Source organism: Gordionus sp. m RMFG-2023, chromosome 4 (assembly GCF_954871325.1).
Source record: "Gordionus sp. m RMFG-2023 chromosome 4, tfGorSpeb1-WG-v2, whole genome shotgun sequence".
Lineage (NCBI taxonomy): Eukaryota > Metazoa > Nematomorpha > Gordioida > Chordodea > Parachordodidae > Gordionus > Gordionus sp. m RMFG-2023.
In genome coordinates this window covers 24,013,802-24,028,145 of record NC_088778.1, presented here as the reverse complement: position 1 = coordinate 24,028,145, position 14,344 = coordinate 24,013,802, and the positions used below count along the sequence as shown (strand labels likewise).

At 29.2% G+C, this 14,344-nt stretch overlaps 1 protein-coding gene across 1 annotated transcript in view; it reads left to right on the top strand.

Annotated features, from left to right (window-relative positions):
* The window catches only part of LOC135928416 (kinesin-like protein KIF2A), a 33,229-nt gene that overhangs the window by 9,797 nt on the left and 9,088 nt on the right, over positions 1–14,344 (top strand). Inside the window, exons 2-15 of the mRNA XM_065464876.1 lie at positions 752–846; positions 2,109–2,198; positions 2,374–2,425; positions 4,473–4,653; positions 4,957–5,209; positions 6,696–7,101; positions 7,285–7,455; positions 7,611–7,809; positions 8,175–8,278; positions 10,876–11,038; positions 11,336–11,426; positions 12,963–13,026; positions 13,674–13,765; positions 13,969–14,111. Coding sequence (XP_065320948.1) covers positions 752–846; positions 2,109–2,198; positions 2,374–2,425; positions 4,473–4,653; positions 4,957–5,209; positions 6,696–7,101; positions 7,285–7,455; positions 7,611–7,809; positions 8,175–8,278; positions 10,876–11,038; positions 11,336–11,426; positions 12,963–13,026; positions 13,674–13,765; positions 13,969–14,111 — 2,104 coding nt within the window. The remainder of the gene's footprint in view (positions 1–751; positions 847–2,108; positions 2,199–2,373; positions 2,426–4,472; positions 4,654–4,956; positions 5,210–6,695; positions 7,102–7,284; positions 7,456–7,610; positions 7,810–8,174; positions 8,279–10,875; positions 11,039–11,335; positions 11,427–12,962; positions 13,027–13,673; positions 13,766–13,968; positions 14,112–14,344) is intronic.

Below are 14,344 nucleotides of genomic sequence, written 5' to 3'. Positions count from 1 at the left end.
ATTTCCCGCCAAATAACCTATCTAAAATATTTATCGTAATATTTTTATTATGTTAGTCAAAAAAGTTTTCAAATTTCAAAGGAATTTAATTAAATTTTTGTTATGGTTTGGTTTTGAAGGATTAAGAATTAATATAGTCTAGTAAGTCTCTACAATACCCACCATATCTTAAATAACTAGAATAGTTTTAGTTTGCCATATATAATCCAAATATAAAATTTCCAATTACATATTTTTATTATTAGACTTGTATTTATATTGTGTAATATCGATTATTTTATATAATACAATATCAAAAAATATATATTTCAGGGAAGCAAACAAAATTGATTTAATTAATTATGCTATGAATAACATATACCTTACATTAAAATGAATGTTTTGTTTACTCATCGTTACGCAGTCTGCTATTTATACACGAATTGTAAATAAGTAATGATAAGATAACAAAATATCATAAATTTTTGAATGGGTTGACTTTTTATTTCCCCTCCCCTCCCCCCGGATTTTTCGGTGAAATGCTGTTAATGGCATTTATTTTTTAGAGAGCCCTTGCGGTGGCGTCGTTTGGACGAGGCGAGCCTACTTTCAAGGTGCGCCCTAAATTTAATCCTAGCCCTCTTAAAATATTTTTTCTATTTGAAACACAACTGACCATAAAATTAACCAATATACATTATTGTTTGACGTATTTTAAAAAGAATAATAATATTCGAAATTTGCATAATTTCCATTTTATATATAAAAAAAGGTCGGGTACACGAGGCCATTATCAGCGCTATAAATTTTGAAACGCAAGTGGTAACTGTCGAATGGCTGGAAAATAACGAGACCAAAGGAAAGGAGGTTTATCTTGCAAATTCCTAAATTTTTATTTTTTTTCTCTTCTATATCTAAAATTTTTATTCGGAGCCCAGCTGATTGACGGCTCGATTTATCCGGACCGTTTTGGTATTGAATACTAATTTACGATATTTAAATATTTAATAATGAGGATTAAGGGTGTATCCTGTTTGATTTATTTTCGATGCTTATTCCTGTTTAGCCTAGGCTATGCAGCTTTTGAACTAGGACACACTATTTAGATTTGTTTTAAGTGCGATTAATTTTGTTCTAATGAATTTAAACCATGCTCAATGACATTTTTTTGACCGATATCTTTTTTAAGATCCTTTTGATTTCGGAAATAAAGATCAGTCAAGTTCGGACCGCTCCACAATCCGAAATATTTTTTACAAAAAAGCGGTGATCAGCTGCATTTAGATCGAGTTTTGGAAATTAAATGGAGTCTACAAAATCTGTTCCCAACCTTTTGATTTTTTTAGGATTGGGGAGCGGACTGAACCGGATAGGATTCGGACCGTGAACTTCACTTACTAGGAATAAAATATTTCTTTAAAATTACGAAGATGGAAATAGAATGGAATAAATAAACTTAATTATAATATTTGAATTATTGTGCAAAAAATTATGGATTCTTCCTTAATCATTAATTATTTAATAATTGTAGATAAATTTCGATCTTTTTATCAAGGTTATTTCAAAAATCTTATTTGAAAACTTCGTACAGTTTTAAATATTTCAGAAGTTTTAAATTTTTAATGAGATCGTTTTTTAAATTTTTAAATTTTATAGAATTATATTTTGGACATGTTTTTATTTTGATATTAAAAAAAGCCTATTTCTGCCTTTTATAAAAGTTTGCTAATCTAGTTTTTTGATATTTTGGACCTAATAAAAATACGCATTTCTTTAAAAATATCATTTAAAATATAATTTTCCTCTTATGAATAATTTTTATATTATATTACTATTTTACGAATATATCGAAAGGAACATGATTTTTAAAAATAAATAATTAACTCCATCCTTTTTGGTTAGGAAAAAACATATGGCATATTTCTGAAAATAATAAGATTTTTCCTTACTCTTGTGATCGTCAATTTATTTTAAAATATGGTGGACGATTAGAGAGTATATTTAAGGAAAAGTAATTTTAAATATAGTAATGATTTCATAATGATTAGTTAATTAATATTAGTAATATCTTAAATTTATTTTATATATTTTTTGACTATATTACTAATTTATTTTTCTCTCCTCTTTAGATTCAAATATCGACGATACGAAATTTAAACCCCGATCTATTTAGCCCCGTCGTTAAAAAAGAAATTCAAGTGATACCACCTCCCGTTCAAGTTTTCATACATCTATATATGTAATATAATAATGAAAGAAAGAAGAAAAGAGAGGAAAAAAGAAATAAATTTCTGACTAATGAATAGCTAAGCATTTTTTATTGATTCATGACAATATTGAATTTTTTATATTTTATAATGTATAATATTTTTTGAATATATTTATAAATAAAAGGAAAAATCGTTGCCTCAAAAGTCCGGCTACAATCTAAGAAAAGCCTCTAACAGTAATACTTTAATTTTTTAATGTTATTGGGATTATATATCATCAAATCTACCCCACCCCCCTGCCCATATATGCCACAAAGAAGTTGCTTAAAGATGAACATTAATAATAATTGAAGGCTAAATAATGCTTGTAAATCCTTGTGATATATTTTTTAGGACATTATTGTAAAGAAAAATAATCAATAGAATAGTAATATAAATATAACATGTGATGATGATTATTTTCCACCTTACTTTTAAACCACTCCCTCTTTCCTAACTCATATACCTTCTATTTAAGAAAATCTATATATATGCGGACAAATGAACAAGTTAGTTTAGCAATTAACGCGCTAATTTTAAAAGTGGCTTAAATATAACTGATCTGAGGTCATAAGTATTTTGGATAGGGCAATTCATATTAAATTGCTTTAGTTTCCTTATTACATTTAACGCAATCTAATTAATTATACTATTTAAAGGACAAATTTTTATTCAAATATGAAAATAAATTTTACCACATCGTTATTTTTTAAGGCCATAATTTATGTAATATTTTTTTAAAAAAATAATAAACTAAAATTTTACGGCAATTTTTCTGATCTAGCGTTTATAATTTCTTTTTCGTTTACTACCAGTTTTCCAGCCCTAGTAAGCTACTAGTTTCCTTTCTGATCCTCCTTCCATTATTTTACGGTCATGTTCATGGCGATTTGTAAGATCCTTCTCACGTCATCCGTTTCTCTATATCCACTTTTTGGGGGATTTCATCTAGGCCTTGATGCCCTTACTTCCTTAAAGGATCATCTCTTCCAGTCAATTTTCGTTTAACATGCCCAAACCATATTAGTCTATTTCTTCTCACCACTCTAAATCACTTAATTTCAATCCTTTCTCGAAATTTTTTACTTGTTTTTATCTATTTCATAGATACCCCACACATCTATCTTGGTTTTTATCTGTTCTTTCCAATTAACTTCATGTGCCACCTTCATTGCTCATACTTCACCATAATAGACTATACCATTTCTCAAAACTTTACCCTCCATCTTCAGAGAGACGTTTTTATTTGTTTGAATAATTATGTTTCTTAGAACTTCTTCCACTCTTATCTAACCTTTGCTCACCCAACAAAACTTTTTCCAAAGTTATTCATTACCGATATATAATTCACTCTTACCTACGTTATCATCATTGAGACCTTTCGCAAATTCTGCAAGTAGATGTCAAGCCAGCTATATAAGACTAGCTTTCTCTTCACAACATCGTTTTTGGTGCACTGGATTTAATTTTTTAGCAACTCCCTTTCCACATATGTCAATAGACCAGGTGCCGGATTCCTCCACCTGTAAGTGGCCCTCCATTCATTACTGTCTTCTCTATATTCAGTCGTAAATTCATAAGCCATTAAGTCCTGTTACCACTCGTTAAACCCCCTGCTTTCCCTTTTTTCTTCTTTAACGCCTTCATTGGTTGCATAAGAATTTCTTGGAGATAAAATAGTTGGCAAGTAAATTAAAACCTTGTTCTATATTTTGATGCTTCCTATATTATCCTAGGAAACAACTTTCTAAGTTACTATATACGATTTTTGTAATTTAATTTAAGTACTAATCTTTAAAAATTAAGATGTTACATTTTTCAGCAGGTTATTATATTGGATTAATTTTTTTAATTTTTTTGTCGTTGTAATTTTAGGGGATATGGTTGATTGTTTAAAATTCGCTAAATTATCTTTTTGATAACATTATTTAAAACAACTTTTGGATGGTCAATAGCAAAACTGTGTGATGCCATAATGTTCTTAAGTATAGGTAACAGGTATATATATAACAGCACGTGATGGAGCCCATTATTAAAATAAAGGTATATTTTAATTTAAAATGCTTTATATAAAGCAATATGGTAAAGGTCTGGCATGGGCTAGGCCATGATTAGTCTATGTAAGTTATAACCTTACTAGCCATTACTTTAACAATCATACTCGGGTTATAATTTTTTTTTTTTCAACTTGACGGATTCTTTTATATAAATATATCACCCACCTATTACTCCTGCTTTTTAAAGTTCCCTCTCTGGCGGTTGCGAAGAAGACCGTTATCGCCAGTTCTCACTCCAGCGACCAATTAGGTTCTAATCATTCAAACCACAATCTCTCCCAACTTCAAAATTCCGTCAGTACCCTTCCACAACCCAAGTGTACGGCTGTTAAGTCCAACGGATATGCTACGGGACATATATCTGAACGGTAAAAAAAATATTTATTCATTTTTTTCTAATCGATAACTGGGTATAATAAAGGATGGGATCACATTTTTCCTCGATTGGATGAGAAATTAGTTGATGCAAAATACGGTAATTTTATAGAACGAACTAAATGCCCGTCTGACTAAATCAAATTCATTTTATTTTTTTGAAATATCACCTTTCATTATATATGTATCAAAATCATCGACAAATGGATGTACTTATCCATAAAAATATATGATACTCGATTTATTTTTATAGGTGAGTTTTATAAAACTAACTCTTATTTCTTATCGATATGAAGATCGAACAAAAGGGGAAATAGCGATGCTAACGTGGATTGTTATGGTGATACCAGGATGGACGTGGAAGACGCGGAAATTAATTACAGTAGTAATCAATACCTGCAATCGGGGCACCAGATAGACCAAACTTTCAGAGAGGATGATACTACGCTTTCCGATACTATTATAACCAATTCCAAAGCTTGTGGAGACACTGGCGGCAGAGTAGGGCTTAATGGAAAAGCTGTCTCAAATTTTAATAATGTCGCAAAAGTTTGTATAACAATTTTTTTTAAAGAAAAACACAAACTTCAAAATACGGGAATTCAATAAAATTAAATCAATAAAGTAATCTTTGAAGCCCATTCTTATTGTTACTTAATCAAAATGGTTTTCTATAGTAACCAGTACTACTAAATTTGACAGACAGCCATTTGATAGTCTCTATTTTGTTTATACTCGGGTTTATTAAATTAATTTTAAAGTTTACTTTTTTAAAATAATATTTAGCTCGTATTTGTATTCACTTTTTAGTTTTTCCCTTATGATAGCACATTTTTACCCAAAAAATATATCAGTGTTAAATATATTTTGAAAGTTTTGAAATTGTATAATAATGATTTAAAAGAGTACCCTAATTATTAAAAAATCTATCATAAAGTTAATTTTATAATTCATATTATGAAACAATGCGTAAGTAAATATTTTTATTCTAACAAAGAAGGATAAATTGTATATCTTTCACTTGTGGAGTGAGAGACAACGCTTTTAAACCAGTCATGAACCGAGCCTATTACGCGATCTGTGTTTTCTATGCGGTCTTTAGTTTGAGCTGGTCTTTTTATAAATATTTTAAATTAACTTATATAATGGCTTTTTATTGATCGCAACATTCGTTAACGAATATACTCGTTTATATTATTATTTATATTTTATTTGTTATTCCGCTTCGAGGTTTTTATTCATTCACCCCCCCCCCCTTTCCCACCTCATGAAACTGAAAACGCCAACTAGTCCTAAATAAGCAACATCTATCTCTCGAAAAACAAATATTTTCCAAAGTAGGGAATTTTGTTATAAAAAATGAAATAGTCTTTTCAATATAATGAAAAGAAAGTTATAATGTGTATAAACTCTTGGGCTAAGACGGAATAAATATATCCCCCCCCCCCACTAAGACTCTGATTAAAATTTTAATTATATAATCCAGGACATAGGCATTTTATTATAGTTAAAAAGAAAATTATAAACTCAGTTTAAGTTACACTGTAAAACATAACCAGGAAAATTTTAAGTGTAAAATAAAGAATGGTCTTGGAGCTGTCTTTTTTTTCAGTTTGAGATCCGAGCTTTTGACTTTCATTCAGAACCAAAGATCAAGGCGTCACTTTACTACTTAAATGGTCTCTTTCATCGAGTGAAATTTTGTATATAAAGCACCTAGATTACAATTATAGCTGGGTAATTGATCTATTTTTAGCTGGTTAAACTAGGGGTTTAGTCGAAAACTTTCGCATCAACCTTAAGTTTTTTTTGGAAATATAGGTCTGCTTTGATGAAAGCGGAAATATTAAGTCGAGTCTTTGCTTAGCGGCACTCGCCTCTAGTTTAGCACTCATTACCCAACTATAATTAGAATATTGTAAATTTCTATCCTCATTACCATGCCATGTCATCATTCTTGGCCTTTTTTTTTTATTAACCCATTTCTATAAGAAAAGAATCATGCCATCCAATTTTTCTTATATAAAATAAAAAGACCAAAAAAAATTTAATTATCAACGGCAAATCCCTCAACACAACGATAATTAATCACCACAATGGTGCCCCGAACGGCAAAGCTAATTTGGCTTCCAAAAAAGTGTTCCCATTACTAGGTTACAACAATGCAGCCGCCGAGTTAGAAACAAGTGCCTACGATAATCATATTAACATTCCCAAACTCGACAGACAACTCAAAGCCCCAGGGCATGTCACTCGCAAAAACAATTCCCCGAATCACAATACCAGCATGTTCAGCGAATATTCGGTAAGTGATCAGAATAACGCTTACAACAATGTCTCCCCAAATAATGCCACTTTTTGCCAGGAGGGCAGCGCCAAGGACGCGGCAACATTGATTGGAAATAGACTAAGCCGGGCTGCAGTCAAGAGAACTGATAATAGTGCGTTATATATATATTTTTTTTAAAATATTTTGTAGGTTTATTTTTGGGAGCATTAGAGAAGGATTGTCTATTTGTTTCGTTATTATATAATTTTTTAAAATTTTAAATCACTTTTTTAAAAGATCAAGTTGATATTTTTTTTACTAAATAAATCAACCACTACCCGTTAAAAAAAATAAGATGTGAAAAACTCGAAAACCAGTCATATAATCCCCACCACAATTAGCAATACTTTTAAAGCGCCGATTTCTCATAATACGAACTTAATGGCGGCCAGGAGCGTGAACGCTTCCCTCACATCCCTTTGCAGCAACGCTAGCTTGCCAAATCGCAAAGAATACCCGGCTGAAGGTTATACCAATGAAACCACTCACATTAATATTCCCCGTGAAAATTTGAGTAAACATGTATTTTGAATCGATAAAAGGAGAGAATAATGATGATTCAAAATTTTTTCATATAAACTTTTTTTTGTTTTTAATATTTGAAAATTTTATTAAATATAGGGATAATATCTCCGAGACGTAAGGCCGACACCAATATTTTACCTGTGAGCAGTACTTCTAGCACAGTTTTGCAAGAGGTAGATCGATTAAAGCGCAACAGGGATCAAAGAAGGGCCAAGCAAGCCGAAACCAGAGCTATCAGAGAAGTCGACGATCAATTGAGGAATAATCCCGATTGGGAATTTCTGAAAATGATAAGGTTTTTTAAAAAATAAAAAGAAGAATAAAGAAACGTTGTACCACTGTGATTATTTATTTATGTGTTATGAATTTTCGTTTCAGATACTCTTAAATTATACCCTTTCTGATTTTTGACAATTATTCAGAGTTTTTATCCTTACATATACATTACGCTTACAGTAACAACAATTACTCATCTTATCCTTTATTAAATAAAAAATTTAAGCAATTTATTTACCCTATATAATGTTTTCGCAATTATTATTCACTATGTAAAAATCCCAAAAGTCTCAGAAAATATTAATAAAATGAGAAAATTCTATTCTTTCATAGGCAGCCCTAAAAATAATGAACTTATTTTAAAATAATTCCCTTCATCCCCAGAGAATACCGCAGCTCCTTGGACTATAACCCGATAACCATCAACGACGAAGTCGAAAATCAACGCATATGCGTTTGCGTTAGAAAAAGACCTCTCAACAAAAAAGGTTTTAAATTTGATTTATATAAAAACAAGATAATATTATTCCTTTAAAAAGGACATAAAATGAAATCACCAAAATTTATTTGTAACATTTTTCGAGTTAATAGAACATCAACCCATCCCTGGCTCAATAAACGCAATATTAAAATGTAGAGTAAGTGAATTCATATCCTGTTAATTTCTGATTTATTTTTTCGTTTGGTCTCATAAGTGTAGAAATGTGGAAAGTAAACATATATAGCTATTATTGATATTATGGAAATATATGTATGAATATATCGTATTATATTATTTGTATATTACGAATTAGATATCCTTTATAATGATTATATATATATATATTTATGATTAATATAATATTGGGTGACGATTAATTACCTAACACCCAATCTGTTATAATATGATATCTGGATTATTATATTTTTATATCCTGCCTTTTATTCTGTATGTGTTATATGGATGAATAAATATTGTGTTTGCAATTATTATCTCAAATATTATATTGGCACAGTCATGGGTATAAATGTAAGTATAAAGGTGATCTAATTATTAAATTGGCGACAACGAGATAAATATCCTGTAATATGAATCTATTGGATGTTTTATAAAATAAATTATAAGGAATGATTGGGAAATGTCATGGTAAGTATCAACTATTTTGTAAATGTGATATTTATTTAAGCAATATGAATGTATTGAATATTTTATAAATTAATATTGATAAAGATAAAATTATGAATCAGAATTAAAATAGAATAAATTATGGAGAATTTGCAAAATATGTTAAAATTATGATTGATAATAAACTTAATTTGGAACATATTAATGGTTTTGATATTGAATTAATTATTATAATTGCTGACAAAGAAAAATTAGTTGATGAATGAATTTTTAAAAGAAAGAAAATAATAAAGTCATTTATTTTTGACAAATGAAGATGTGCATGCTGATTATATTGCAGAAATTGCATAAGAATAAGGTATATAAGATACAATTATTAAAAATGAGAAAGATAAAATTATGATTATTAAATGATTTATATAAATTTGGGGAATAATTCTATATTATGAAATTTGTGATGATATAAAATTAATTCAGGAAATTTGATGACTCAGTAAAAATGGAGCTTTATAGGATATAATATGGTGGAAACATGGATTAATGATATAATACATTTACGTGACATTGGGGAAAAAGTTACTGATAAAAGAACCTGGACTAATTTGGACATTGGGAAAAAGGCTACTGATAAAAGAACCTGTCTAATTTAGACATTCGGAAAATGGATACTGATAAAGAAACCTGGTTAATTTAGACATAAAGATATAAGGACGTTGGGCTCTCAAATCACATGACCTATGCAAAAACGAATGGGGCTTCCGTGAGCCATATATAGCCATATTTGGGTTAAAGACTTATGATGTCTTGTGTGATGTGCGGATATGGGTTATCTCATGGGCCATTCAAGGATAATAGCGATCTCTTGACCAGCTCTAGAATAACGGTGAGCTGTTCAATCACAATGTCAACCAATCTAAAATGGACTCGATAGCGATACTCCAGTGGGAGATCAAGCATACAATGGCCTCGATTACGATACTCTGGTGGGATCAATCAACAAGGGAAACGATATTGATACTCTTGGCATATCATTAATACCAAGGCAGCTTATATTGTTGCCCTTTGAGAGATCAAAATTTAAATGGGTGGGGGGGGGATGTTAACAAAATTAACCACACAGTAAAGGTAAATGGAGACCAAAGACAAATATTATTTAAGAGAAACAGTCGTCGATGCCTTTAGGAAATGTAGATTTCCCTTCAATTAATGAAGGGGAAATTTAGTAATATAGATAGTATACATATATAGTTATTATTGATATTATGGAAATATATGTATGAATATATCGTATTATATTATTTTTATATTATGAATTAGTATACTCGTTAATTAGATATATTTTATAATGATTATTTATATATTTATGATTAATATAATATTGGGTGAAGGTTAACTATCTAACACCTATATCATATAAATATGTGATAAGCAATATATATTTTATATCAACCTTTATTTATATGTGTTATATAGATGAATAAATATTGTGTTTGCAATTATTATCCCAAATATTATATTGGCGCAGTCATGGATATAAATATAAGCTAATTTATTAAAATAAGATGTGACATTTATTTTAAAAAAAAATCATTACAATTATCAATAATCGACTTAGTTATTAATATTAGATTCATTTGAATTGATTTAGTTTTCTAATTAATAGCTAATTATTTAACATCTGAAAACCTCAATATCTTAGTCAGATGATGTTTGCTAAACGGCTAAAAGTTTTGTCTTTAATCAAACTAGGGTATGTATGACATTAGACAATGTTTTTATTGAAATTTAAAAAGGTGGTCGTCATTTCGAAATTTAAAATGAAAGGTGTGTTGAGAGCTTGACATAAAATGTTATAACAAATATGGATGGAAAAAAATAAAAAGGCCTTCATTCAAATTATCAAGCATATTCTAAGTATATTGACAAAAATCGAATATTTATACATATTTTGTTGTTGCATAATCGTTTTAAATATTCAAGAAAACAATAGGAAAGAGATAGACGTAATAACCATACCCAATAAAGATGTCACTATAATACACGAACCGAAAAGCAAGGTTGACCTAACGAAATACTTGGAAAATCTTAATTTTCGATACGATTATTGCTTTGACGAAAACACCAATAACGATCTCATATATCGGTAATAAAAAAATTTTTTTAAAATAATCTTTTGAAGGAGAGATAAATTAAATCAGGTAAGAATAAATTGATTGAATATGAAAAAGGAGTTAATAGTTAGAAGGAAAGATTCGATTTAGGTTGAAGAAGTTTACCTCTGATAATTTTTTTTATTCTATCAAACGTTCAATTCGGCAGAATGGATTTATAATCGTGATCGAAGAAAAGTTATGCAAAAATTTCTTTTAGGCTGGGAAAAAAAAATTACTCCACAACAAAAAATATTGTTAAAAATAATTTAAACAATTTTGAATTTTAGATATACTGCAAAGCCTCTCATCGAAACTATATTTGAAAAAGGAAGGGCCACTTGCTTTGCCTACGGTCAAACTGGCAGCGGGAAAACTCACGTATTACTTTTTATTATTTAAAAAATAAATTTTGTAGGATAAAAGAGAATATGCATTATAGAAGCCCTGCATGTGAACTATATTTCTTTTTGAGTTCGACACTCGATCTTTCTTTTATTGTTCAACCGATTCCCATTTTGTTTTAGAAAATAGGAGCGCCGATCCGATCCAAATTTTTTTTTGGCGCTAAACGGATTCCAGACTATTTTATGGTTATTCTCTTAAAATATTATTCATAATGGTGGACCCATATCAAATTAAGTTAAATTAATTAATATTAAATTTAAACTTTATTAAATAAAATTCCAAATTATGGAATTATATAAAAATACAAAATGAAAAAATTAAGAAAAAATGTTGGTGGTGTTTCCCAACATGGGGCTAGAAACCACAACCCCGAGGTTAAAATATCGTCTTAAAATTTTAATTTACTAATTAGAACTCTATTTTAATTTTATAAATAAAAAAGTTACAAAATTATTTTAAATATATTAAAAAAAACAATTTGAATCAGAAAAAAAAATATTTAAATTAAAAAACAATTACCTGATATCAAAAACTATACTCGCAACACACAAAACATTTGGGAAACAAAATAATTTTAAAATTTTATCGAAGTTTGAGTTCCTAATGAAATTTTTTAAATTAAGGTGCGAATCTGGCTGAGTTTAGGAAAATGTTTGAGCTCGACTGACCTAAATTCGGTTGGATCAGACTTGGATATCAATTGAACTTGGATCGGTCCAAGCGAAGCTCAAATATACTTGATTATAATTTATAGTATAAGAGCATCAATATTTTGTTCAAAATTATATACGCAAACCTAAAGATTTTGTTCATAGATGACACAAAGGTTTGTACATCTGTTGACGACTTCTTAAGGCTTCATGGAATATTTTTTTGGGTAAAATATTGATTTAGTCATTTGAGCCCGACTCGGCTTATTTTAAAAAAATTTCAGCCCCGGCTTGGGTGTTTTTTAAATCCAGCCGTTTAACAATACCAATACAAAGGTTGCTATATTTACTTGAGTAGTTTTTGATTGACCATAGCTTTTGGCCTAAGTTTCTTATAAAAAACTTGTAAGTTGAGCTTTAACTTGTAGGATTGAGACAAATATTTTAGGCCTAAAGTCGTTGTGGAGTTGACTGATAGATGATTAAACAACACTAGTTTAATCAAAGGTTTTATGTTAAGTGCATCTATATCATTTTTTAGGCGATACCTATATTTTCATATTTTTTTGGAAAAAGAAAAAACGTGCTGATTTAAATCCCGCATTCCAAAATGTTTAGACTATTTAATTCATCAATGTTATTTATATTATATTATAATTATTTCTCATACTCAGGAAATAATTACAATGGAAGATTAAAGTAACGGTAACTTTTATCGTTGTCCCTTTTAAGCTAACGGTTGTCTAATAAACTACCTTTTTAAAACTAAAATGCTAATTATAACCGTTGATTTTGTGTAGATGCTCAATTCCTACATCTTCCCAATATACATTTTTATATAAAAAAAAAATATTAATAGACAATGGGCGGCGATTTTACTGGAAAAAATCAAGACTGTAGCAAGGGAATATACGTCTTGGCGGGTTAAACATTATATATCATATTTTACATTTAGCATAGACTTGTAGGCATAGACATATTATATAATAGACTGACTTATTAAGTAAAATGATTCTTATCATATTTGATTTTATCGACATATTTGAATATCGCATCATTTAATGTCCTTTATATCAACAAAATTGATAAAACGGGATTTTTATTAGTTTTTATTGTCATCAAGGAAAGAGGAGTTTTTGGCTCGACTTGACCCAGACTTCTAAAATCCTATTAATGGTTCTGGTTATTTGTTCGCTCAAAAATATTTTTGGTTGAATCAAATATTGGTCTGAAAAGGGAAGTCAAAAATACGAGAAGGAAATGAACCGTTTTCATGATCCTGGCGGAATTTTAAAAAATGATACAAAAGATCGGGCAGGGTTTTGATATTGATCAGCTGTTCTTTACTTGTAGTTTGTCATTAATACTCTTGGAAAAAGAATGAATGAACTAGTAAAATTATTACCTATAAAACCTTTCATTCACAGTTAGAGTGAATTTATGGTGAAGGATCCAAAAATACAGCATAATTTATATAATTCGCCGCAAATTGGCTCTAACTCCCTTAATTTTGAATTTTATTTTAAAATTTATATGTCATTTTAATTTCAAATAATATTTTACGTAACAGCTAAAGATGTCTTCAAACTTTTGCATTCTCCCAAATATAAAAAAATGGAATTGGATGTGTCATCTAGTTTCTTTGAGATATACAGCGGAAAAGTAAATCATTACTTAATCTATATACTTTTTTTTTCGCCCATTTTTAGAGGAATATTATTCCTCTTTAATTTAAATACCTGTAAATGAGTGCTGTCCTTAGTTTCCAGAAACACCACATTACTATTTTTTTAAGTGAAGAAAGACTCATTGTTTATTCGTGATTCAAAACAACATATTTTTTTTTGAAAATATATAAATTATAGGTATTCGACCTTTTGAACGACAAAGCTAAGTTACGCGTTTTGGAAGACGGAAAACAGAGGGTCCAAATAGTGGGTCTTACGGAGTGCAAGGTTGAAAATGTCGACGGCGTTTTAAAGCTTATTCAAGATGGAAGCATTGTTAGGTTTTTTAAACCAATTTTTTTATTATAACTCATCTTAAATTAATTAGATTTGATTATTTTTTTATATGATAAGTGGTAATTTTTAAATTTTATTTTAAGAGAAATAGTGTTGCTTAAGGACTCGATTATAAAAACGGCTAACCCAATATTTTACCCAAAAAATATTATGCAAGCTTTAAGATTTTGTTAATAGATGTCGAAACCTTTCTACCTTCTATGAGTAAAATCTCCAG